Raw genomic sequence first — 27968 nt, forward strand, 5'->3', positions numbered from 1 at the left:
TATGTGATGTTAAGAAATAATATTTTGTTCATAAATTAAAAGATTTCAGAATTATATAGTCTGATTTTACAATATGTATGTGAAATGAAAACTTAATCTTCCACTTAAATATTTAAGTGGATTAAACTATATTTATATACTCTTATTATTTAAAAATTATGTTTTTGATTAATTTTCATATGTACATTCAAAGTTATTTATTTTTTTAATCAAATAAAGTTCTACAAAAAACAGATTGCTTTTTTTATTTAAAATGTAGATGATTCCTTTTCGTAAGAACAGTTTGATGTATTATATTATGACCAGATGCATTTATCCTGTACCAGTTAGATAATTAAAACTAAATTAAAGCTACCCTCTTTGCCTGATCTACATTGTGAATCTGCATAGTCTTAAATTTTTTAGTGTCCCAGCCATGGGGGTTTAAATGTGGTGGCCTCATATCCAAAAATAGATTGTTATGAGGTTGTTTCATTTATAAAAATCTCATTTTTCTACATTTAATGGTATGTCATTGTTATAATCTTAGGCATATATGGACAATGTTAATGATAATTTTTTTTGTTTTTTTTTAACTCGCGGCGATGCAGTAGAACACTACCGATAGTAACAACAATGCAATCATAACGTTCAGTGTATTGCTAGAGACAAGATGGTGTTTTCGCTACATGAACGTGTTTTCACTGTTGGGTCGTACTTCAGTACGAAATCAGCGGTTGCAGTGCAAGATTTCTTTCGCCATAAGTACCCAGATAAACCGGCTCCTAACAAAACATCAGTATTAAGGTTAGTCGCAAAATGTAGAGAGACCGGTTCTGTTAATAACAAGGAACACAAAAGATCTGGGTCGGTGTTGAATACAAATACGTTCGCTGAAATCAAAGACCGATTACTCGCCTCGCCAAATAAGTCGATCAGACGTTTGTCTGCTGAAATTAATTTGTCTAAATCGACTGTTCATCGGGCGACCAAACGATTACAATTACGACCTTATCGCATTCAAACGGTTCATCGACTTCATGATCCCGACAAAGAAAAACGGCTACGATATTGTCAACGGTTCCGTCGATTTCTGCGTGAGGGAATTAATGTTATGGATTTGTTATTTTTAACAGATGAAGCGCGGTTTCATTTGGACGGCTACGTAAACAGCCAAAACAGTAGAATTTGGTGTGCTGAAAATCCCCACTTTTATCACGAAAAAACAATTACACCCGCAGAAGTCGGGCGTGTGGTGCCCGATATCGCGGATGAAAATAATCGGTCTTATTTTTGTCGAGTACACCATTAATACAGAACGATATCAGGATATTTTATTTCGGTTCATCGCACTCTTGGAAGAGGAACTCAGACACTGCCGGCTACAACATGACGGTGCGACATCGCACTACGCAGGTTCAACTTCTGATTTCGTCGTGGAATTCTTTGGTAATCGTGTTATCGGTCGAGGCTTCTGGCCACCATGATTTCCAGATTTGACTGCGGCGGATTTTTTTCTACGGGGTTACCTCAAAGAAAAAGCCTACAGCAACAAACCACGAACACTTGAACGATTGAAAGTCAATATCGAACAAGCCGTATTAAATATCCAGCCACAAACTTTGAAAAAAGTTGCAAGAAATGTTGTAAAAAGAATTGAAGCTTGTATTCAAGAAGATGGCGGCCACTCTCAACATTTACTCTAAATGTAAGGTAATAATAAAAATTACTTTTACATTTACAGATGCCTTTTTATTATTTCAATACCTACCAAATAAGGTTGGGTTCCGTTTTATACGGGACATTGTGTATTGCGGACTGGCTTAACCGTGAAATACGGTGGTCGGGTAGATATGAAATTTAGAAATAACACTAATCATTACCTCCTTACGTACCATTCGTGGTTTCTATAATTTGCATCATAAAATATGCGGCTCTGTTATTTTCTTTAGAACTGATGACTATTGAAGCCATCAGAGACTGCGCTATTATAAATTTTCCAGATCCTAACCGGGTATCGAATCCGGAACTTTTATTGTAGCAGGTAAGCAGCTGCAGGCTGCATCTAAAAAAAAATTATTTTATTTCTTTTTAATCCCTGATTTAATATTTAAACTAATATAATAATACTTAGTAACAAGATTATATGTGCGTGCGTGTCCGGGTGTGCATTTACATGTACTGTATGTTGAGCTTGATTACGTAATAAGTTGATTATTAGGTGAATTAAATAACCGTAAATTTTGTTATAACTCTTTCTTGTATAGGTTAAATGGAAATTTATTCTCGTTCATATTTAATGTAATTATAAGTTCCGCAAGATCGATAATAACTTATTTGATATTAGACAACGTTTGATAAATGGACAACGTATAAAGCGAAAAAAATTTAAATGGAATAATATTGTTGTTTAAAAGTAACGGTAAAGATGTCGTGACATTCGTTGCCATAGTGGGGGATGACAGAGCAATATGTGTCCCGCAGTTGTGCTGTATAAGTGTACGGGAAAGTGTAGTACGTGTGTTCGTAGACTCAATTTGTAAGACCGTTTCTGACTCGAGGGAACGTCATCCAGTTTACTTCTTTTTGTCGAGATATTACTGATTAAGGTGAGTTTTAATTAATTTTTTTTATGTTATTACAATTTTTGAAACGATAATTTGCAGATGTTTTTTTTCTTTTTATGTATGTATTCAAATAATGTATTAATTTAAAAATGTTACAACCCAGTTTACACTCATTAATTTTAAAAAAATAAATAAATAATTATTTATTGTTTAAATTTTCTTGTAACATTAAAAAAAAATATTTACCGTTAATTTTTTTAATTTAATTTTTTTGTTTTAAAATTATGAGGCACTGAATTATTATGAGGCACAAAAAATCACGTTGACTGTATCAAACAACCAACTAACATGGCGGTTCTGGTTTGACTCTACGCGTGAAAGCAATTCTTACCGACCGTGATTTATCTGATTATTTATGCTTTTAAGAAGGAATGATGCATCACAAATATACACGAAAATTTTTTTTCATTTTTAGACATTCGAAGCGCATTGATTTTGTAGAAAAACTGGCAGAAGAGTAGTATTTTAAATAGAATAGAACGTAACGAAATTCTCATCGGTCTTTCACTCAGGAAGACATTTTTAAACAATGAAGGGTTATTTGAGATCCTGAGATTATCCATGATAAACTAGCTGTGTCTTCATATAACTTACATATAGTGTAAATGAAATATAGATCGACAATTAATATGTAGACTGAAATCTTTTTTTATTATAAATTTTTCTTATGATTTTTAAATAATCTAAGAGAAAAAATCACATTGGTAGTCGGTTCCGTAACGATCGAATGTTGTACTGAAGGTCCTGTGTTCGATTCAGAAATCGGGTTCGGCATGTTTAAATGATTATGATTTCATTTCGTTCATTACGTGCAACTCTAACGGCGCGAAATAAAGAAATTCCAAAAAAACTTTCTTGTGATCAACGGATCTTCGAAATTTTTTAAAAAATTAAGTAATATAATTCAACTACGTACTCGTTTTTTCAAGATAAAATTTTATATTCTTAATTGTTTATAAAAATAAAAACGATTTTTTCCCATTAAATGAATTCTAAACGAAAAGGATACAGCGGTATTATTTCATTCGGTGGAACAACCGACTAATATATTGAAGGTCCTCGGTTCAATTTCGGGCATAAGTTTGTCTTCCTCAACATCTGATAAGTCTAAACATAACCCGATATACATAGCCCGTATCTAAACAATAACGCGTAATTAAACAATCGTGCAGGAGTTATAAATTAAAAATAAGTAATTTCATCAGAGGGTTAGATACCGGGATTTCGGTTCGATTCTCAGCTTGTGTTCGTTTTTTTGTTTTTTAGCTATTTATCACACTATCGTATTAAATAAAAAGAAATAAAGTCGTTAAAAGATTTAAAAAAGCGTCGAAAATTTTAACGGTAAATTTAACAAAGGTTTTGTTAAAATGCATTTTGAGTTAGAAAATTAAAACAAAAAATACAAACATATAAATATCCCCCCCGCACGCTCGCGCGCGCACTCACACGCACACACGCAGAGAGAGAATGAGAGTGATTGAGTGGGTGATGTTGTGGAAGGGAATAGAAGTTATTATAACTGAAAGTTACTTCAAATTTATTGTTAAAATAAACGTAATAATTTTTTTTTGTTTAATAGAAAGCTTAGAACTACGTAATTAAAATGCGCCTCGATTCTGTCGCGTGCTAAAAACGAACGATTTCTTAAAACATTAAAATAAAAATATTTCTATATATAAATAATTCCCTTAGAATAAATTACTATTAAGAACCGGGTAATCGACTGTAACGTAAATATAAATTTGAACGTTATAAAATTTTAATCGCTATTTTAATTATTGCGAATTAAATATCTTTTCAACAAGTAAAGTAATGAAACATTAATTCTTTAATATACAGCTTAGCACCGGATAATTGACCATGATAATGATTTTTTTTTTTATAAAATGATTTTGGTCGTAATAAAATTCTTAGATGTTAGAAAAATTGAAAACGACATACAATGTTGGATAAATGATTATTAGAACAACCGGTTAATCGACTGCCGTTCAATTAGTTCTCACAAAAGCGTTTTCCTGCATTTACACCCTCAGGCTGTTCCATCATAAAATTGAAGATTATAGGAAAGTAATTTGAAAGTCTAAATTTTTTTTAGCCGTTTTACAAAAAGCGAATCAAACTGTCAAAATTATGATCTGTCTCCATCGATAGTAATTTTTTTTACGGGGCCCGTGCATATAACTTTTTTTTGGCGTCTTCTTACTCGATCTGTTGCAAGGAGGTCTTGTTAAATATAAATAGTTAAAATATTTAACGTTTCCTTTTTTATTTGTGCATGGAGCCATCCGGATGGAAATTCAGGCGACTTCGATTGTCGTTTAGTATTTCTATTTTATTTTACCTGTATGTAACGGTTTGATTACTTTTTTTAATCGATCCGTTTACGTAAGCTGCAAGGTAACATTTTTGAAAAATATTAAATCTGTAAAAGAATGCAACATAATAAAATTTCTTATGTGAATATATAAGAAACGGAAAACCGATTTGGTTACCCTGTTTAACGCTTTTCTTATTTTACAATATCCAAGTTCGATATTTATTTTTTCGTTTAACGCCTAAAGGCTCATGCCCAAACTTAATTTTTTTTTTAATCATATGACGGTTAAGTAGATAAATATTTTGGTACGAAAAAAATTAACGGCATTTGGAACCAAAACGTTTCGGATATAAGTCGGTTACGCGATACATTTAATCTGAGAATGTAAAATGAAATGTACATCTTTTTTGTCAACCAGAACGTTAGTAGTAAAAAATTATGTCCTCTTTCAATTGTAATACGTATTATATGTGTCGGCTGTTAGTTAAGGGTGTCAATTGACCTAACAATTTCCAATGGAGTAAATTTTCTGTGAAAAAATACTCATCCCGTACATTTTATCGGTCGATGAAATCAAAATAATGAATCCGCGATGAAAAATTATTTTGTTAAGTTTCGAAGTTTGTTGCGTAATTAAAAAATGGAGGAATCTCTTACTCGTACATATTTTTAAAACAGTGAGGGTGACGTTGCGTCTGAAGATCGTCAGAATTCCGTTCTTTTTGTACGGTAAATAATTCTGGGTTCGATTTCAGGTTAGACTTGGAATTATGTTATATTATTATCAAAATTCGTAAATAAAAAACCCTCTAGTAAAAAAAAATGCGTGAATATTAAGCGACGGTTACCGGCCTCCGTGGCTTGAGCGGTAGCATCTCGCCCTTTTATCCGAAGGTCCCGGGTTCGATTGCGGTCAGGCACTTCAGAATTCTCGATAAAATGTTATAACAATTTTTCATATTTTTCTCAACCGTATGCATCTAAATGGCTAGTAAAGAATTCAACAGTCGAACCGAGATCGTTAACAATACCTCTTTTATCTCGTACTTAACGTTTTCATACGATTAATAATTTTAAAACGATTACTTCCGTCTATACTTACGACAATTTTCACTTACAGTATACAATCGGATATAACGAAAACAATTTAATACGTATTCGTAAATATTATTCAGATTTTATAAACGATTTAATACCAAATCTGTTATAATGAATAAATGTACGGTAAGAGGCCTCTAATTTGGTTAAATCTAATTCTGTCGAGACGTTTCCGAATTAATAGTTATATCTCTTATTTCAGCTGCTCGAAATGGATTCCTTTTAGGAATACGAAGGTTCTGCAAGAGAATTTAAATGCAGATTATTTTCTGTATTGGAGGATTTTTCTGTTGTATTTGGTTTAACCTTTCGGGGTCGTTAAATGTATTTTACTTGTTGTCGTTCTATTTCTGCTGTTTTTCAGTGAATTAACTTTTCCTTTATCGTATTTATTTTTTGCTTTACTTCGTTTTTGGACAGTCTTTATATTATATAAACGTCAGGTGGGACATCCAGTAAATCTTTATTTATATTTAGTTTTTAGTTGAATTTTAAATTTCGTTTTTTTTTCATTAGTTTCCTTTACACTTTCGTACAAGCTGTATATCTGCTTCTAATGATGGATTTGGGTTATGACCGTAAAATATTTTAAACTGTGTTAATTTGTAACAGAATAAATGCTAAGCAATAACTGTATATTTTATTTTAATACTTTAGTTTTTAACTTCTTGTCTGTTATTAATGATTCTAATATGTTCAATTAGCGTAGACGAAATCTTTCACGTAGGCGGTGGAATTTGCGTTTGTAAAATATATTTTAATTTTGTATACCTGCTTTAATTTTTAGTTATACTGCTATTAAATTCCGTACCGTTATATAAAGGATAATAGCCACGTAAAAATCGCTTGTTATTTTCAAAGAGTGTACATATTGTTCTGCCGGATCTATTATAAACTTTTCTACACGTGCAAATAACGGAGAAATGTGATATAAAAATATGCCTGAAATTCTTTGTTTCCGAATTACGACTGGTGAAAGAGAAGTGAAAAGGTTTTTCTTTGTTCGATTCAACTAACGACAATGTTTCTTTTCTTCTTCAGAATACAATGCTTTAAAAGTTTTACCGGTTTATTATTCATTTATCAAAGTTATCGGAGGTCTTACCAAAAATACTGTGTTTTACCCCAATTTATTGAATTTCATACCAGATTTCCGAATAAATACTGCAGATACGATTCTCGGAACTATTTTATTGCTTTTTTCAGGGGAAAAACAAAACAATTCAATAATTTTGTCCCTTAAATCTAATTCTATTTTGCGGTAGTTCCACACCGAGTTGGGTCTCCCCAACTACATACAAACCAACCGTTTTTAATTGCAACAATTATATTTACGTTAATTAAACCAGGTTAGCGAGCTAAGCGAGTGTAGGTTATTACTTTTTTTAGTACAGCCTTTTTTTTTTACCAGGATATTTCGAAATCTGTTAACCTTAAAGATCGCTATCGGGTAATTTACTATTTTAATTTTTAGTTATCGTTTCGATCCCCGCCACAGCTTATTTGTGTTTGTCGACATATACCGGTGAAATTCCGAATGTATCATAATGTTAGTAAATATTTAAATGTTTAACCCGAGGTATTTGGTATGTGTCTACATTCACCAGAGAAATATCGGTCGACATTCTTAAATTTCGATGTTTCACGTTTACTTGTATATTACACGCGTGTAGTGCGAAATAACGAAATATTGTGTGCGGGTACTATGTGAATTATGAGGGATTTAATTAGGGTGAAAGGGGTTTTTGACGACAGATTTGTTTTATAACTCGTAACTTACGTCTTAAACAAAGCAAGATTATGTATCAGATTTAATGAAAATCAGAGGCCATTCCATACAGACAATTTAACTACGGTTACTTTTTTCGTGCAATTCTAAATCCGGTATGAAAATAATCCCGTTATTTAAAGGTCGTTCTGTCAAACGGGAATACAGATCTACGAGAGAATTAGGTTAATACATTAAAATACGTTCAGTATTACACAAAGTGAAGCGTAGAAAAATGTTATTTGCAACAGACATAATGAAAGAAGTTTGTAACATAAGTTTTGCAAGCATATATAGTGTTTAGTTTACGTTCCTTTTCTATCTTCAACGGTTTTTATTTTCCTTAGCCTGATGACATTTCCATACGGAGTAAAATTAAAGTTTGGAAACTAGTTTTTATTTTGAAACCGCGGTGGAATGTTAGAAGGTAGAAATAAAGATGGCGTAGTTATGATGAGTTTGAAATATTTTGTCAGCTGTCTTGGATCCGTCATATTCAATCAATTTCTTTTTTTAAATAGGAAACGATACGTGATTTTAATGTAATGTTTTCCGGAAATAATGGCGAAAATCAGTTATCATCAACGCTTTTTTTTTTATTTATGAGCAATGAAAGTTGGAAGGACGGAAAAATCGCGATAGAAATAAAACGAGTTAAAACCCCTGTAGTAACTTTTTTGTTTCGTATACCCTTCAGAATTACATTCGATAACGAACTTTAAACAGTTAATGTTGGAATTATGGCCCAAACCCTAATAATAACAGCCTTCCGATAATTATAATAAAAAATAATTTGCAATACTACTGGAAATTAAACGGCCTGGTCAACTGAGGTATTGTTTACTTTAATTATCATATTTAATTTAAAGTTTACTTTTATATTTTCAGTTCTAAATTATTTAATACAACAAATTTAAACAATTTTGAAGTTCAAAAATTTATTACAGATTTAGAAGGTAAATCAGTTGTTATTTTAGTACAGTGCGAATTATTAACTTCTCATTTTGGCTTCAACATATACAATTACAGCATTTATATATATATATTTAATAACCCTTTGACAACATTTAGAACCATTGCTTTCTTTCCTTTCCATATTAATTCTACACAGTCTAATATGAATTTAGTTGTCAACATTATTTTTCCCTCCTTATCAAACACTGTATGAATTTCATTTTTAATTAAAGTAGATTTATATTGTTTTTGTAGCTTATGGAACTCTCTTCTTATTAATAAATTTATATTCATGATCAAATCAATTTTTATGAGAAAATGTAATCATATATTCCTATTTAGTAAATTCTGACTATTATAAGATGAATATTTTTATAATCTGTTAAGTAATTATGAGAAATAAAATTAGATTTCAAAATCTTAGGTAACATTATCTCTGATGATCGTGATAAATTATATTTATCATGATAAAAAATTTCACCGTAAGCAATATTAACACAATGTCAGTAACATTAGAAAAACAAAATCATTAGAATTACTCGAACAGTTTAACAAATTATTTGATTGCAGAAGCTTACAATTTGTAAAAAACAACATGATCTTGTAAAGTAGTGTTGTTTTCAACACCCATTTATATGGTGAGTAACAGCATTTTTAATATTTAGATTTGTATGGCAACATTTAGCAAAAGAAACATTTCTTAGGTTTTCCATACAAAACCTGGCACAGTAAAGTCACCTAATACTAATAATAATTTAACTGTTGCTGCGCTGTTTGTGTATGATAAGCCAATTACATATACAATTTATTTTACTTTTATAAATTGTACAATAAATCATAAACATATTTACTTTGTAGCATTTATTTATTGTTTTTTATTACAGAAAATAGATTCAGTACAACTGAATGAGGAGGAACTGCTTGAAATTATGAATAATCAAAACACATCTCTAACAATTGAGGAGTTTAACTTAGTTAAACCAGAAAATTTAAAAGTTGAAAATGAAGTGGTAAGTGTTAGATTTTATATACAGTGGCACACCAATTATCCAGATGGACATTTCAAGGCCAAATCTGGATAATTGAAAAGGGTAATTTAAAAAACGTTGTGTGATTCTATATTTAATGGGTAATACAATAAGTAAAAAAAAAAAGTAAATGTGTTTCAGTTAAATTAAGAAGAAATTTGAAAAATGAAAATACAATGTACAGTGTAAGAAAAAAGAGATAGTAATATGGTACAAAAGATACACTACATATACATTTGCTTTTATAATCAGTTTTACAAAGGTTGATATATATGTATATTTTGTTACTAATATTTGTTGAGTTGCAAATAGGCAGTTAAGTAACACTGCTGTAACAGCTGATTTTTGAAGTCAAAAGGTTGTAAAGTTCAAATCCTAGTAAAATTTAGTTGCTTTTATAGACAATTAAAATCTAAACCATGGATACCTATAGACTTTGATTGTTGGGGTTCAATAAACCATATGTCAAAGGAATGTTACGCCTGAGTGTACAAGACTACACATTGTTTACATGTCATGCTTATCATCCTCATTTAAGTGGATATGCGTGGGGTAGCTTTATTGTTTACTAGTTGGTTACTAGTTTCAAAAAGGGTAATGACAATATTAGTGGTGTAGCCATGATTAGGAGTTTTTACAATTTGTGTGCCTGCATCTACACATGCTATCAAAATTTATTTTCATTATTCCAGTTTCTGGCTCTAAAATGTCTTAATATCAAAGTGTGCTCATTTTATTCTAATAAAGTGAATGAAATTTAGCCTACCTTTCCAGTAAACTTTCATCATCTGCTAAAATTTTTTCTGGTGTATATACATCTCTGAATTTTTTAACAAGATAGTCAATAATCGATTTTATTTTTTGGAGATTTATTAGTATTATCATCATGAGTAAAATTGAGGGAATACAGTAAAAGTTTGATTCTTTGGGCTAACACTTTTCCAAATCCAAGAGTTGTAAAAAGGAGATTGTTTGTGTAATAGCTTTCAGGTAATTCCTGATAGCATATATACAGCTACAAACAAAAGCATCTCGTAATTATCAGTCTGTTTCCACAGGTGAAACCTCAAAAACTGGTTTGGTAGTTATTATTTTTTTTAATGAAATCTTTGACATAAAGATTAGTCTGCTTGACATAATGAATGTCAACTAATTTATTTGTAAAAAATAACCCGAATAATGAATATACATTGTTAGGACATATAGAATAGAGAAACAATATGATACTACCGCTTCAGCAATAAATTAGAGTAAAAATGGAACTAGACTCGCATATGTTACAGTAAGCCATCAACAAACACAATTAAATGGGTCAATTCATAATTCATCAGTAGCACTTTTCAGCAAAAAAGTGGATGATGAATTATTTTGTAAAGGAAATTTTTATCAGGGTAGTTATTTGATGAGTTATTTCATCAAAAACTATAAAGGGGTTAAATAATTTGTGTCTTCTTTTCTGTCTTTGATGGGTTGAAAGACCTTTTTTTTAATATTTTTTTAATTTACAATGGTATATTTAAGTTTGTCAGAATAAAAAAAGATATTTTATTGAATATTAAGTAATTTCAACATTTTTGTAAGGTTTTTTTCATCTTATTTTTATAGAAATCTGAGATCTCATTAAATGATGACATTCCACCTCGGATTAATCTTAAAATTAATGATGTACACACTATAAAGGCAGAAGAAGAGGAGGAATTTTATCCAGGTCATGTAAGTATTTATAATTATTGGATATTGTAACATACATGATGAGGTTGGACAGAACCCTGAAAAAGAAACTAAATTATGAAATATAGGTAATAGGAACTATAGTAACTAAAGTACACACGCCTTTGACAATGAAAAATTCATAACATATTTCTTTGCAATGGCGGCAGAAATATTCAGTAATGAAGTAGAAGAATAAATCTATCTTTTCCTTAATGAATTTCTTTAATTCACAACTTCACCCGTCTTGGGAGTGAAGAAATAATGAATATTTTTAATATCTCAATGTTCAAGGGAGCCTCGGTTAATGGCTTAAAACCTTCTCTGGGGTAACACATATGTATTCTGAAATTTGAAAGTAATCAGTCAGCTTCCTCTCACATGATGCATGATCAAACAGACAAACTATATATATATTCCCAGTTTGAATTTTCAAAATCGGATGATTGTTTTCTGATATAAGAGCACCTCCAAAAAAGTGGTCCAGGGGCACCCCATTTGTTAATAGTTCATAGTAATGATTGGGCTTGCCTCCCATGAGGTGTTCGTATACCTCACCACTCTAGCCTCACATGCATACCCCAAGGGAAGGTCATTATTGTTAAACAGAAAGAAATTGTTCAAAATTTAATATTACTCATTATTTTTGTAATATTTTCAGTCGACTGATATGATGCATTCAGTTCAACCTCACCTCACACAGTGATGACTCACAGTTCATTAAAGATTGTGCTTCAACCGGGAAATCTCCACTACTACAGATATATACTCTTTTTTTTTTTTGATTGGAAACATATCTGAAAACCTTGTCAGTTATGCTGAGAAATGTGGGTAAAAATTTGGTTGAAAGTGATTAAGGAGTTTTTTTGTTTATCCCAAACAAACGAAAACCCTCTGCCTCTTTATATAATAGTATAGATAGAGATAGGAAGTATTATCAGCAAGTACTGCTTTGTTAAAGTGAAGCTTAATTCTAAGATTATATATTAAATTAATTTTAATTTCACCCAAAAAGATTTTTAATTTGAAAAAAATTAACAGATTGCTGGCATGCAGAAATAAGAAAATGAGTGAAAAATCTCATACACAACCCAGCAGCTGTTTTTAACATATGAATAGATGTTTTTAACATTTTTATGTATTCATTCAGAACAAATAAATTTTGCTGCTTTTGCAAAATAAATTCTAATTTTCTTATCATTAAACTTTAAAATCCAATATCTTCATTGTTTGCATACTATCTAATTCATAAATTATCTACAATGCTAACTTCACTCATCGTAAAGTTCTTGTTCAGCTATTATAATTATTATTACTTTACATCCATTCTCAACATTGAATATTTTCTCGATGTATGGAAAATAGCTGAAACCAATCAAACTAGGTAAACTACCTGATGGTATAACATCATATCGGCCGCTTAGTATGAGAAGTGTGCAGCAGTAACTGACCCGCTAGACACAATCAATGTAATATATGTCATGTTAATAGAGTCGTCAAATGGACAGTTAAGGCCTGTCACTGTAATCTGTGCAGATGGGTGGTGTCTGCATAATTAGTTCATGTTGGATTTTGGCAATGAAATCTTACTGCTGGTTCATGGCAGTTTAATAATTTTTTGAAGTACTTGGTATAGTTTTGCAATTGTCTTTGTTGTTAAGGCCTAATTTTCCATTTTTATTCTCAAGCAAAGGCTGGGTAATTGTATTTGGTAAGTTTTTAAATTTTTGCAAGAGGTAAATTTTTTAATTTATTTTCTTATATTTAATTTAATAGACAGGCATGAGACCCATGAATGCAAAATCATAAGTACATAATAAAATATAAATAGTGTTTTTTTTTTCGGAAGTGGGAAAACATGCCTAAACCAAACGCTCAGTAGCCTGTACATACTGGGTGTGAGGTTCACCGCCTACTGCAGTGGACTCGCTAAAAGCCCATTCCCTCAGGCAATGTGGTACTGGAACTGCTGTAAAGGCTCAATTTTACAGCACTACGTGCATCACAGGTACACCTCACATTCATGAAAATATTTACACACCACATTCACATGATATTTACAACTCAATATTTACTATACAAGTAGATTCTTAACTCCACACAGCTATGCTAGCCTTAGATGGCAGGAATGCATTTCATGGGAGCCATTGCTGATGGCAGTGTCGAGGCACACCTGTCACCTGCCCCCAAAGACTGGTGCCCAGCACTACCCTCAACTGACACCTTTGCTGCTCACCTCATGTTCTTCCTTTAGTAGTTTCTGGTGGAGCGCTTCACCAGAAACCACTGTGCACACATGGTCCAACTCTCACCGAACAAGAGCATCAACTGCATGACCCCCAAGCGAGTCCAAACCATCACATGGCAATTCTTCCTTCCACCTGGGACACATGAAAAAGATGTGCTCCAATGTGTTAGTTCTCAGTAGAGAACTGCTTCAAAAATTACATTTTTTATAAATTTTTTTGGTACATGAGTATCATCAATATTGTTAATATGTTTAATTTTTTTTTTTTTTATTACAGCAAGTAGATTTACTACAGCTGAAAGAGGAACTACTTGATATCGAAAAAGATCATTTAGCAATTGAAGACACCAACTTGAATAAGACAGAAAATTTAGAAGTTAAAAATGAAGTGGTAAGTAACGATATTAGATTCTGCATACAGTGAGATTCTGCACACATTGGAGCACAAAGATGTGCTCCAATGTGTTAGTTTCTTCACAATACTGACATTGATCTGTACACCTCCTTCCAATCCTGCAGACGTAGACCCCAAATGACCCTTGGTCTATTGACCAATACAGCAGCTACTTCTGGGATCAAAATATAGCTCTAATGTCCTTTTGGATTCTTCCACCTCCTTTTTTTTTTCCTACTCTCCCCGATCGGATATCCAATTAAGTATACTCAGTCGGGGAGAGTGTCCTTTTACTCTCAAAGGAGGCGTCCCCCACCCGCCGGCTATACGTCCGGCACGGCAGGTTGGCCTCCCCGGTCTCTGATCTTTTGTTTTACATTGCCTGCCTCTAATCCCCCGCTTTAGAGCCAAGGTCCGGCTATGCCGTCCCCCAGCGCCTCAGCAGGGAACCGGGACTCGGTCTTTACGCCTTTGGCATCTAATCGGCAGCGCTGACCCCACAAAGAGCCTAGGCTCCCGCAGGGACGACCCCGCCGACCGGGACTTGGTCTTTTATTTTAACCCAAACTCAAACTCCCCTGGAGTTCACCCCCTTCTCAGGTACCCGCACACCAAGGCGTACAGGCCCTCCATGGAGTGACTGTCCGCCCTACCCTACTGTTTATACCCCCATTCTTCTGTCTTCATCCTCTTTGGCCCGCAGGACCTCCCCGGCGAACCTGCGGAACCATTCCCGGTTCTCATTGTTGTACCCCGACCGGTTTATGAAATTTTCTGGTGTAAGACCATTAATTACAATTTGACCTCTGTTAACGGCCCATCTTGTACATATGAACAACGTATATTCGGCATCGTTGTTCTCTGGACAATAGATGCACTGCTGGGTGGCTCTTTTCCCATCCTATACAGATACTGACCGAAAGAGCCGTGCCCCGACAGTAATTGTGTAATGTAAAAATTGACATCTCCGAGTCTATTGTTATTCCAGGTTTTAATATTAGGGATTAGGCGTCTGATCCATTCTCCCACTCTGGACCCTGTCCGCTCTTCTTGCCATTCTTGTTCTATAATCCCTTCCATCTCTTCTTTCGACATACCGCTGTGTCTGAGGGTTCTGGCTTTTATCTGAAGGTCTACGGGTAGGACCCCGGTCAGTACGCACAGCGCGTAATACGATACCGTACAGTAACTAGCAGCTACACGCAGCAATGCCAGTCTATGGACACTTCTAAACTTCTTTTTATTTCGCTGTATGTTCATTGCCGCCCCCCCCCCATATGGGAGCCGCATACAGTACCGCCGAAGTGATAGCCGCGGTTATCAATCTTCGAATAACCATTTTAGGTGTGCCGTGGTTTTGAAATAATCCTCTTAATCCCTTTACAGCAGGAGTAACTCTCCCACAAATCATATCAATATGCTTGCTGAACCTTAAACTTTTGTCCATAAGTACCCCCAAGTATTTTGTTTCTTTTACTTCATCGATTCTCTGTCCTCTGATATTTAGATTCACACTTCTTAATGGTCTTCTACCCGAGAGGACCAGGCAACAGGATTTATTAGGAGCTATTTCTAATTTGTTATCCTCCATCCATTCATCTATTGTTCTAAGTGCTTGGTTTGCCTTGTTCTCCAGTTCATTAATATCTCTGTCTTCTACTAATATTGCGATATCATCTGCGTATCCTACTATCGATACCCCTTCGGGGTAGTTCAGCCTGAAGATTTTATCATAGAAAACATTCCATAAGGTTGGGCCAAGGACAGATCCCTGCAGCACCCCTCCGAATACCTGAAATATGGCTTTCCGTTCTCGGGTTTTGACCTCTATGAACCTATTTTGCAGATATTGATCTATCTGATTTACTAAGTATTTACTTATTTGCATGGCTTGAAGCGCCTCAATGATGACTGACCAGAGGACCGTACCAAATGCGTTTCTAACATCAAGCATTATGATCATGGGAATTTTTCTAGTCCTCCATGTACCGCTTCTGCAATTTAATGCCCAGTTTTTTACCTTCTCGACTGCGGTCACCGTGGACCGTCCCTTTCTAAATCCGTATTCTTCCGGATGTAGACATTGTTTTTCCTCTATTTCCTCTCTAAGTCTATTTTCAACTACTTTTCCCATATTATTTATGAGCGTAATCGCTGTGTAATATGCTGTGTTCTCTTGAATTTGTCCTGCCTTTGGGAGGAAGACTGTTCTTGCTTCCTTCCAGCATTCAGGGAAGCTTCTATTTTGTAGGCCGTAGCTGGCTACATCGACTATTTCCCAAGGTACGATTCTAGCTATTATCTTAATGATGGCCGCTAGGATGCCATCTGGGCCGGGGCTTTTCTTATTTTTTAATTTATTTATAGCTTCCATGACCTCTTTTTGTGTAAAGCTTCCTCACTGGCATTCTATCACCTCTCTATTATATTGCTCCTCCGTTCTGGGGAATAACTTTCTGATCTGCAACGCAGCCGTTTCTTCATTCAGTGTCGGAGCTTGTCTCCCAAGCCGCCTGGTTACTATTTTGAAAGCCTTTCCCCACGGATCAGCATTCAACTCCTCGCATAGTTCTAACCATTTCCTTCTTTTGACCTGCTTTATGAGGAAGTTAAGCGTCTTTCTCGCTTGCCTATATTGCTCTGTCGCAATGTTACATCCTATTTCCAAACCAACTCTAGCTCGCAACCTCTGGGCCATCCTCTTGTGTCTTTGCATAATTCTACGCTGTTCCTCTATCTCCCTGGACCACCAGTAGACCATATTATGTTTAATATTATCTCTCCTCGGTATGTTCGCCATCTCTTCTTTAACTATATTTTGGAATATTTCAGGTGTTATCTGAGTACTATTTCTAATTGTATTTGCCGCATTATTAGCCACTCTATATATCTGTTGATCAGACAGTCTGATATTGTTATTTATCTGTCTTATTTCTGGCCGTTGCTCTCTCAAGTTAACAAAGATGGCTCTGTGATCGCTGGCTGTTTCGTCATTAAGAACCATGAAATCAGCTGCATCAGTGTGCATCCTTCCATCAATTATAACTAAATCCAGGACCGATTGATGCCCTCTTGCTTGGTAGGTGGCTGTTCCGTCATTAATACATGTCATTCCTGTCGCTGCCAGCAATTCCTCCAGGAGTTTTCCTCTAGCGTTCGAGGAGACCGCTCCAGCTAGAACAGTCCTGCAGTTAAAGTCTCCAAGGACTACAATTCTCTTCTGAGCTCGTATAATGACTTGTTGGAGGTCAAGGAGTCTGTTCTTAAGAGATTCCCTGCTGCAGTTAGGGCTGATATATACACCTATTATAATCTTATCGCCTACTTCAACAGCAATGAGTCCGTCACCTCTACCATACAGATCATAATCCACATTTCCAACGATCTTTCTAATTGCCACATCACCATTCCCATCGGTCAGCCACTGTTCTCTGGCCGCCGAATACACATTAGGTTCGGTGGCCACCAGGAAGTCCGCTTCGTATCTAGCTGCTATTTCTATGCTCAAATCACTAGAGAGTAGGCTCCTGTTATTATTAACTAGTATTACTTTAGTCATGACCTTTGTTACAGCACGGGTTCCCGGTCCTATGGGAAGTGGCTCCACAGTCCAGGCATATGGTCGCCTCCTTGCAATCTTTAATTACATGGCTGGGTTTACCACAGTCGAAGCAGAGGTTTGAACGGTTCTGGCCTCTGCACTCTTCTGCTGTGACCGACATCCCAACATCGATAACATTTCTCTATATCCGTCCGGATGTATGCCCTGCAACTCACCCACCCTACTCTCAGCCTTGCTGCAAATAATTTCGTTGCATTCCTTTGACTTGTGACCACCGTGGCATTTTTTGTGTTTCCAAATGCCTCCCTTAGTGATGTGACCTGAAAGTTTTCTCCTTCTCCTAGTACCTTTTCTACCGCTTCCCTGACCCCTCGCTCAGTAGTGTCGCCTAGCATGTCTTTTACATGAACGACTGTTCTGCTGTCTCCTCTTGTTCTTATATCCACCTGGAGATCCTCTGCTCTGTTCTTCAGCAGGGAGGAAAACTCCCCCGCCTTCTGCGCCACACTAATTCAGACCTCTAGTTGTTGATCCCTTCCCTGTTTAATTGACAGTATTTCGCCGGCCTCCTCAACCTTAACCTTTTCTTTCATGGTTTTCAACAGATCGGCATAAGATTTACCGGGGGCCCTTACTACGACCGTTTTACTTTCAACGACCGGGGGGGTTCCCCTTCTTGTTGATACCGTCCTCGACCTTCCCCTCCCTTGTTCGCTCAGGCTGGGGAGTAACATCCTCGGCAAGGTCTTACCCTTCCTCATCATGTATATTACTATTTTTCTCACTATGATGCCCGCTGGACCACTGGGAACCACAAAGACAGCTGACTCCAGCTTACCTACAGCTCTTCGTAAGGCCTTTATAATATGAGAGGCCATTATCTTATCTCCTTCTCTAGAGTAATAGATTACCGTGTACCTAATTCCGGTATTTGTGATCTTTCCATCTTCGAGGATGGTGGAGTCTTGTAAGATCATTGCCCCAGGTGCCGTCCCAGCATACCGGCTGGATGGCTTTAATCCATTCAAATCGATGAAAAAACAGCTGTCATCTCCTGATCTTAGATCTTTCTCCTGGGTCAGCCTGTTCATTACCCAGGTTGACCATCGTGTGGGTAATCTGTCTATCAGTTGTTCATCTGTCATCTCTACATCTAGAATATCTGACATCTCGTTCCTGCCATGACTTTCGGTTTGCGTACTTTGGTTAACTGTGTCTGGAGTCTCATCATTTATTCGTTGTAAATCTTTATAAATTTCTGTCAGCTCCCTCTCATGAGCCTTGATTGCCGTTACACTGGCCTTGCCAGTTAGTTGCCTAAGCTGTAATAGTGCATTACCCAGCCTGTATGTAACCTCCTTAAAATTAAGGGGGGCCTCCTCTTCTTCTGATGAGCCTGCTCTCGGCCGCTTGGCGGTTCTCCCTCTACTGTCTTCCACTTTGCTTTTCTTTGATTTAATCCTGTAATGTTCATGTCTTCTGAGACTTCAGAAACACTATCCCTCCTTCCGGCAGTTCCCCTCGAGGGCCCAGCCTCTGGAGAGGCCTTATCTTCTATTGGAAGCGAGCTTCGGATTCGAAATCAGGGGTTGATTCCGAGTCCTATGATACCCCACACGGGCGGGTGCCCCCAAAAAAATTTGGGGGGGGAAGTAAAATGTATGTGTCCAAATCCGGGGACAAAATATGAGGAGCGGTCAGAAGGTCAGAAATCTTTGGTTTCGGATAGATATTTGGGAATTTTTGTTCTATGGTAAAAACTATAGGAAATATGGCGGATAGGAGTTTGCCCGTGTAAAGTATCGCATACACTTAGAAAAATTTCTACTAGTACACAGTAAAACTTCTGAAAATTTTACAAGTCCTTGTATACTTGTATTTCAATGACGTCACGAACAAGCCAGAGCTTGTCGCTTGATTTGCAAAATTTGTCTCTATATAAGTTAAATGTATATACTTAAACACTTAAAAAAAAAACCTATTCAAAGTACTTTTTAACTCACTCTGTCCGTGTAGGTGTATTTACCTACAATCCCACACCCCATCGGTTCTTAACCGTTGTCCAAAGGGGCTGTAGCACTAAACGTTCTCTACACTTTTCTCAAAAATTTGTATTTTCAAAAAAAAAAAAACCGAAACTCAAAAAACTTTGCACTTGTGTCCATTAACCATACCACTATAATTTCCGACGTCCGTATCCAGTAAAAAATTTAAAAAATCCAATCAAAAAGGCAATATCGCGGAGCTAGGAAACTCGTCTGCACTCGGTGCCGTCCACAACTCGACTCGACTTCTTCCACCTCCAACTCGACTTCTTCCACCTCCTGCTATTCAATAAACATACGGGTCCTTGCCTTCTGTGATCCTACCTCTTTTTTCCTTGGCTATGAGGTCCATGGTGGCATTCACACCACCACTAGTGAAGCATCCAAGGAAACTGTCCTATATAATTGGGCTACCCTGATTGCCAACTTCCTATACTTGCTGTTCAGTCTGAAGGCCTCCCATCTTACCGCCATCACATACAATATTCTATGTGATAGCAGTAGTATCGGCTATATATCCAACACCACCGTAGACGCTAATATCCTGCGTTTAGATGCCCTGGGACCTGCAACATTGGCCAATAGCCTCATCAGTGTTGAGAACATTCGCTCCGCCTTCGTGGCCATCTAAAATAGATTTATCATTGTTTTTGTTAGCTTATTTTAAAACAACTTTGGAATGATTAGATAAAGATTCGTCAACTTTAACAGTATAATTAAAAAATAAATTTTGACTAAGAGTATTACAAATATTTTGTTCTTAAATATATCTTAATAATAAGGTAGATCTATGTTGTTTTTGAAGCTTATGGAAGTTTTTCTCATTAATAATTGTGTAAATTCTCAGTAAGGAACTGCTTCAAAAATTACATTTTTTATAAATATTTTTGGTACATGAGTATCAACAATATTGTTAATATGTTTCATTTTTTTGTTTTTTATTACAGCAAGTAGATTTACTACAGCTGAAAGAGGAACTACTTGATATCGAAAAAGATCATTTAGCAATTGAAGACACCAACTTGAATAAGACAGAAAATTTAGAAATTAAAAATGAAGTGGTAAGTAAGGATATTAGATTCTGCATACAGTGAAAACACCAATTGTCCAGATGAACCTTTGCAAGGCCAGATCAGGATAATTGGGTAAAAATTTACTTTAATAAGTTTTAATATATATATGTTTTTGCTAAATGAATTGAAAAAAGTTAAATTAAAAAAACCAGTAAAATTAAGTTCGATAAAAAAAAATCCCTATTGAAGTGAAGATTTATTTTAAAAAATTGAAATTTTAAGTTAAACACAGAGAGAGAATTAGAGGATCTTCTCAGAGGGCCTACCTTTTTCGGAAATGACTATGATGAATTTCAACAATTTTCTGTCTGAATTGAAGAGGATTGTACGTCTCACCACTTTTCTTATGTAAACTATGAGCATTGAATACAGTGATATTGAAAAGTTGGCAGAACTGCTTTTATATCGCCCGTTTTGTCTTTTTCTTTTGAATAGATATGCTCTCAGCATTTGATCCACCTTATCAACTCAGTCTATAAAAATATAATCGTTGACAACATTTGGAGCTATTGTCTTCTTTCCTTTCCCAACTACTTCTACGCTCTATATGTTTATTCGTCAAACCCAAGACATCTCATTTATCTTCCCACTTCAACATCATTTTACCCTCCTTATCACACATTGAATGAATTTCATTTTTATTTAATTTTAAAATAGATTTATATTGTGTTTGAAGCGTATGGTGTTTTCTTATTAATAATTGCGATAATAAGTTCACTAGAGGACTGCTTTGATAATTACATTTTTGCATAAGTATTTTTGGTATTTTTTAGTCAACAATATTATTAATACATAGTTGCGATTCATCAGCAAAAATTCCTATATCATGATCCATATCAAATCCTGGTCAGGCATGACATTTTTCATATGTTATAAAATTCCATTTCCATGCTCCACACAAGCTTCATGCTTATGTGATGATATAAAAAATAAATATTATTTGCAATCAGACTCGTATGATAAATGCTGAATATTACAGAATTAATATTTTTATTATCTGGTAAGTATTTATGAAAAATAAGATTAGAATTTCAAAATTTTATTTAATGTTTTCTCTCATGTTCATGATAAAAAATTTCAACAAAAGCAATATTGATACCGTCAGTAAGGTTAGAAAAAACTAAATCATAAGAATTACAGCAACAGATTAACAAATTCATTATAAAAGATTACAATTTGTAAAAAACAATACCACCTTACAATTTGTGAATAGCAGCATTTTTGATCAAATTTAGCAAAAGAAACATTTTCTGGAATAAAACTTGGCACATTAAAGGCAACTAATAATAATAATAATTATTATTACGTGGCTATAATAAATTGTGGCTGCACTATTTATGTGTGTGGTAAGCGAATTATATAAATAATTTTTTTTTATTTTATAAATTTTACAATAAATCATGAACATAATTACTTTTAGCATTAATTTATTGTTTTTTTTATTACAGCAAATAAATTTAGTAGAACTGAAAGAGGAGCTTGACATTATGAGTAGTGATAATGTAAAACAATCCCTATCAATTGAAGACACCAACCTAGTTAAATCAGAAAATTTAAAAGTTGAAAATGAAATGGTAAGTGTTCGATTTTGTATATAATGGCACACCAATTATCCAGATGGACCTTGCAAGGCCAAATCTGGATAATTGAAAAGGGTAATTTAAAAAGGATTTGTGGTATACAGTGCACATATCATTCTATATTTAATGAGTAACACACCAAGTAAAAAAAAAAACAAAAAATAAAAGTAAACATTTCAGTAAAATTAAGAAGAAATTTAGAGCATATGTACAATGTAAGGAAAGAAAGATTTAGTAATATGGTGCAACAAATACAGTGTGTAGAATGTAGAAAATTACTTTTACAAATGCCAGTATATATATATATATATATATATATATGGTTTTGTTAAATGAATTCCAAAACTGTAGTTTAAAAACCCAGTATAATAAAGATTGATAAGAAAAATACCTATTTAAGCACAGATTGGTATGAATGGTTCAAAGTTTTCAAATAATATACTAGTTTTTTTTTTTAGTTTCCTTGTCTGGATTTAAGCTTGTTGGACCAGTCCAAGTTGGACCTTTTCAGTCCAGCTTGTTGGACATTTAGAAAAATGGTGTCCCGGTGTATTATGCTGAGTCGTTGCAGGTCATCTTGTGTTTATTTCATTCAAATCGACTTTAATTTACTTACGTTGACGATGTTGGAAATTTTCTTAGCAAGTCTATCTTCACTCATCCTGTATAAGTATCATATATATTTTTGCTAAATGAATTGCAAAAAGGTCGATAGAAAAACCCAGTAAAATAAACATAAATAAAAAGTTTCCGGTTGAAGTGAAGATTTTTTTCCAAATAGTGTATTTTTTTAAATTTCTTAATTAGGATTTAAGCAGTGTAGTTTGTCAGATATCTTGAAAATCGGCATCTTACTGTATTGTTTTTTGTTATGTCCTTGCATGTAAATTTTGGATTCTATGCAGTTCATTTGTGAACTCGTATATATTAATTATTTAGCAGGTTAAACTTTTTATAGTCCATTTTTTTCTCTCTGTACATAAATGTCTATATGTACGATATAATATTCTTTCAGCCTCTGCAAAGCACGGGATTAGAGAAACACTCTTGCCTCTAATTTCTTACTTCAATATGCTTTCAGGCCTAAGCTCATTCTCAGTGATAACTTTTATAAATTCTTTAACTATTCACAATTTGTATAATAACTATTAGCTCTTTACATTGTGTAAAAATTGTTTGTTTAAAATAAAAATTAATAAAACAAATTTTAAACTTCTAAAAATATTCGAAATGTTTTTATGGATTTTTTATTTTTAACAAATATTTGTTCAGTCAATAATGAAAAAGTATTACAATAATTATTAATTTATCATATCTTATCTTTGGATACAAACTTAATTTTAATAGAAGTGTCTCAATCAAATTCTGTTTGCAGATTTAAAGGCTGGCTGAATTCACGTTTATTTATATATATATATATATATATATATATATATATATATATATATATCTTCAGTATTAATTTTTTCAACTATTTCCAAATTATCTTCTAAACTAAATAATAGTTTAAAACTAAATAATCTACAAAATTATTATAAAATTGTCAGCAACATTCGAGAAACCTAGTATTTTATTTTTAAATGATTTAAAATCTTCATTAAATCTATCTTTAAATGATCTATTTGTTTTATATATCTTTTCTTTTACTTCCTCTTTTTTCTATTACTTCCTCCTCCCAAATCTTAAGAAATGGCTCATTGGACAAAGATTCATTTCTAATTATGCAAAGGTGAGAGAACTGCTTATTTCGCAGTGTTGGACAAATCACATCATACTGATAATATAAAAAGAGTTTGAAAATCTGGGTAAATGAATCAAATTGCAAGAGAATTAAGTTGAAAGTTAAAAAAAAATTCTTCAAAACCTTCCTGAACAACCGCCATATTTGTTTTAAATTGACTTATAAAATCAGTTTTCTCAGAATTAAATTTGTGATTAATGTGTTTGCTATTTTGTTATTTTTTGCAACATACTCTTTGAGAAAATAAAGTGTATAATATATAATATATATATATATATATATATATATATATATATATATATAAATAACAATTGTAATATTCTATTAATAGTAAATTCATATAAAAATAAAATTAAATCAGTTTTGTTCTTTTTTGGCCTAATTTTTTCATAATATTTAGATTTTTCTAAAAATTTTAGCAAGATAGATTTTAATGGTATTTACTACCAAAAATATTTATTTTTAGGATATGTGATTTGTATATAAGTGATATTATTACTAAGTTCCAGTCAGAATAAAATAAAAAAAAACATTTATTGGAAATTAATTAGTTTGTAATTTGTGTTCTTTATCTTTTTTTTTAAAAGGAATCTGAGATCTTATTGAATGATGTTTCACCACTGGTTAATCCTAATATGAAAAGCAATGAACTTCGAATAAAAGATTTTCACACAGTGAAGACAAAAGATGGGATGGTATTTTATCCATGTCGTGTAAGTATTAGCTATTGGCTATTGTATCATACATGATTTGTCTCTTGTTAATTTCATTACTGTGTATATATTTCAATGTGTTAGTTTTAAAAAAAATGTTTGTAACTGTATTTAGTTCTGTTTAATTAATATCGATTTATTGAGATGTTTGTGAATGATAAATGGTCAATGTGTGAGAGCAAAGTGTGTTTTTGAAATTCATTGATGACTGAAAGATGTGCATTTTAACCTGTTGATGGAGTTGACATTTTGTAAGCTTTGGGTGATTTGTTGTTAATTGTATTCAGTGTTCATGTTTCAATATTTATCAGGTAGGCAGTTTAAAGTGGACCTGGTACAGACTAAACATGGTTGTGACATAAAATCTGTAAATGAAAAGAAAATAATATAAAATCTAATTTTGTGATTACATTAGGAAGACTTAACATATCTACCATATTTTGACAAAAGATATCCGAAGTGATCACCCTGCACAGCTGATGCATCAATGCTAAAGTAATCATATTGAGAGTCACCTGATGCAAACTGTTGTCAATGACTTCAGTTATTTATTGTGAAAATTTGCCTTCAGTTATTGATAGTGTAGGACTTGCAACTAGACAAATCGTGGTGACAAGGAAAACCACTGTTCTCGAAAATTATTGCACTGAAGCATGAATAGTTTACAACAGACAATAATAGATTAGAACAGTAATATACACCTCCAATAATAGTGCTAATGGGAGCAGTGTAAAAGATAACACTCAAATACCTGTAGTTCAAGCTCTCTCAGTTTGGTTTTTAAGTTTCTTGCCCTGTGTGGAAATATATATATATATATATATATATATATATATAAGTGTTTCTTGCATGCGCACCACTTCCTCAGATTTATTTACAAGTTTCTTTAAAATATTGTTATAAGACGACGTGAATTTAGAAGAAGTCAAAAAATTATATATTTTTATTTTATTTATTATAAAATTATACATTATAAATCATGTTTTCCAGTTTGATCACATATATATATATATATATATATATATATATATATATATATATATATATATGTTGTATTTTTTTAATAAAAAATTCAACTTGAACAACCCAAGTACAGAATTATAAAGTAAATGAAATGACACTTACCTTATTTTTTATTCCAAAAGCATCTTTACAGGATCCTGCATCATCAGTTGTATATAATATAATAAATAAAATTACATATCAAACATAATAAAAAATTAAAATAATGTAATATTAAAATTTCAATGTAGTGAAAATATCAAGAAATTTAATTTAAATAATACTACGTAAAGTTTGGACATTTTTCAGAAATTTTAAACATATAAATACAAAAGATTCCAACTTGATCAACTTTCAGACAGAATATGAAGATGACAATTATAAAGGCAGCAACAGATGGCAGCACATTTTTATATAAAAAAAAGAAATAATCATAATTTTTATAAATAGCGTGATTTAAATCCACTCAGTAATGTAAATTGGCTTCCCAGGTTACATATCATAAATTTATTCTATTTATTATTTTTTTTAAACTTAAGTTGTTATTTATTGTAGAAGTAGTTATTTTATTTAACTGACTTCATATGTTTTTTATATATGATTGTAGTTTTAATTTTTTATTATGTTTGATATGTAATTTTATTTAATTGTATTATATAAAACGTATACGCAGGATCCCGCAAAAAGGCTTTTGGAATAAAAAAAAAAATTTATTTCATTTACTTTGTAATTCTTTACTTGGGTTGTTGATGTTGGTTTTTTATTATAAAAATACCATATATTGGTACAGAAGAATATGACGTTTTACTATAATCTACAGAGTGTCCAGTCTAAAAGTACAGCTTAAAATTAAGAGAACCAGTTAACATAACTTGGCAACTTTTTTTTAAATAAACATCTACTCTCGCAATGTTTTAATGTAAATTTGTCTACTTCAGTGTATGCAATAATCTAACTCCTGCCAGGTGTTTAAGAGCATCAGCTTCATTATTAGACCTACACCTTCAATTCTTTTATTTTAAATCGTCCAAATCTCAAACTTTCTTTTGTTACAACTTTTAATGAAATTTCAAGCAAAAAATTTAGAGGAGTGATATCTGAGAGATCTAGCTGGCCATGCAGTCCGTACTTCATCAGATCTTACATCTGGGGAAGTGTTGTTCAGGAACATGGTAACATCTCAATATAATTGTGGTGGAGCCCCATTTTGTTGGAAATGAATCCGACAGGATCTGAGGAACCGGAAAATTCTGAAACAGGTCGATGTAAATCTGCCCTGTCACAGTGGGCTCTATGAAAATGATCACTCTGATTACACCATTTTTGTTTCATCATAACTAGACATTGACTATGGGTGTGTCCCTTTCAGTTTTGATTACTGCATGGAGTTTTAAGTACATTAAATTTGAGTGTCTTTAACTATCCTGCACATATGAAAAGTTGTCTCACCACTAAATAAGATATCTAACTATAAATAAGAGTTGTAACTTGTATTCTTGCAAACTGAGTGCTTATGGTAATGTTGTGAACAGTAGAAAGAGATATTTGCAGTCCATAACTAGGTCGCCTAATAAAGTTAATGGGACGGGCAGTGAATGCGTAGCTTACTTGATCCATAGCCTCATCACAACTGTAACCTTTGATGATTTCTGTCTCTTAAATTCATACCTTTGAGGACGTTAAACTTTGACGTATAAGAATTAATATTCCATTCAGTTTGTACAAGCTGTTAAACATATGTACATGATTGAAACTCCATTAACTAAAGCATGCACTGAATGGTTTTTGTGGGATCCACTTATTGATGGACTACAATCGCGTTGGAGTCAGCTTGTCTGCACATCATACGCATATTCTACTGACTATTAAAATTACCCTGAAAAATTCTTGGAGATTTATGCTATCATTTGAGTCTACTAAGAAGTTAGGACTTATTTCCTAAATATAGGCCATTTGTTTTGGATACCTTTAGCCCAGACAATCTCTAAAGTTTCAGCTATGTGTATAGGATAAGTAAAGTTTGTTATTACATTAAACTTTACTTGTGAATCATTAAATAATATTCCAAACGATGTTTAATTTGAATATATGTTTAAAATACTCAGTTTTTTATCCATATTTTGCGA

The 27968-nt window shown here is 33.2% G+C and overlaps 2 protein-coding genes across 2 annotated transcripts in view; both read left to right on the forward strand.

The window, feature by feature from the left end:
• Positions 1-27968, forward strand: part of LOC142317436 (protein argonaute-2-like) — a 150429-nt gene that overhangs the window by 106028 nt on the left and 16433 nt on the right. The window lies entirely within an intron of this gene.
• LOC142318496 (uncharacterized) lies at positions 2895-27711 on the forward strand. Its single transcript, XM_075355072.1, has 7 exons — positions 2895-2906; positions 9631-9756; positions 11380-11487; positions 20681-20794; positions 22255-22380; positions 24715-24840; positions 27559-27711. The coding sequence occupies exons 1-7, from the start codon at positions 2895-2897 to the stop codon at positions 27709-27711; spliced, it is 765 nt and encodes a 254-aa protein (XP_075211187.1).

The sequence above is a fragment of the Lycorma delicatula genome, chromosome 1, assembly GCF_047948215.1.
Source record: "Lycorma delicatula isolate Av1 chromosome 1, ASM4794821v1, whole genome shotgun sequence".
Taxonomy (NCBI): domain Eukaryota; kingdom Metazoa; phylum Arthropoda; class Insecta; order Hemiptera; family Fulgoridae; genus Lycorma; species Lycorma delicatula.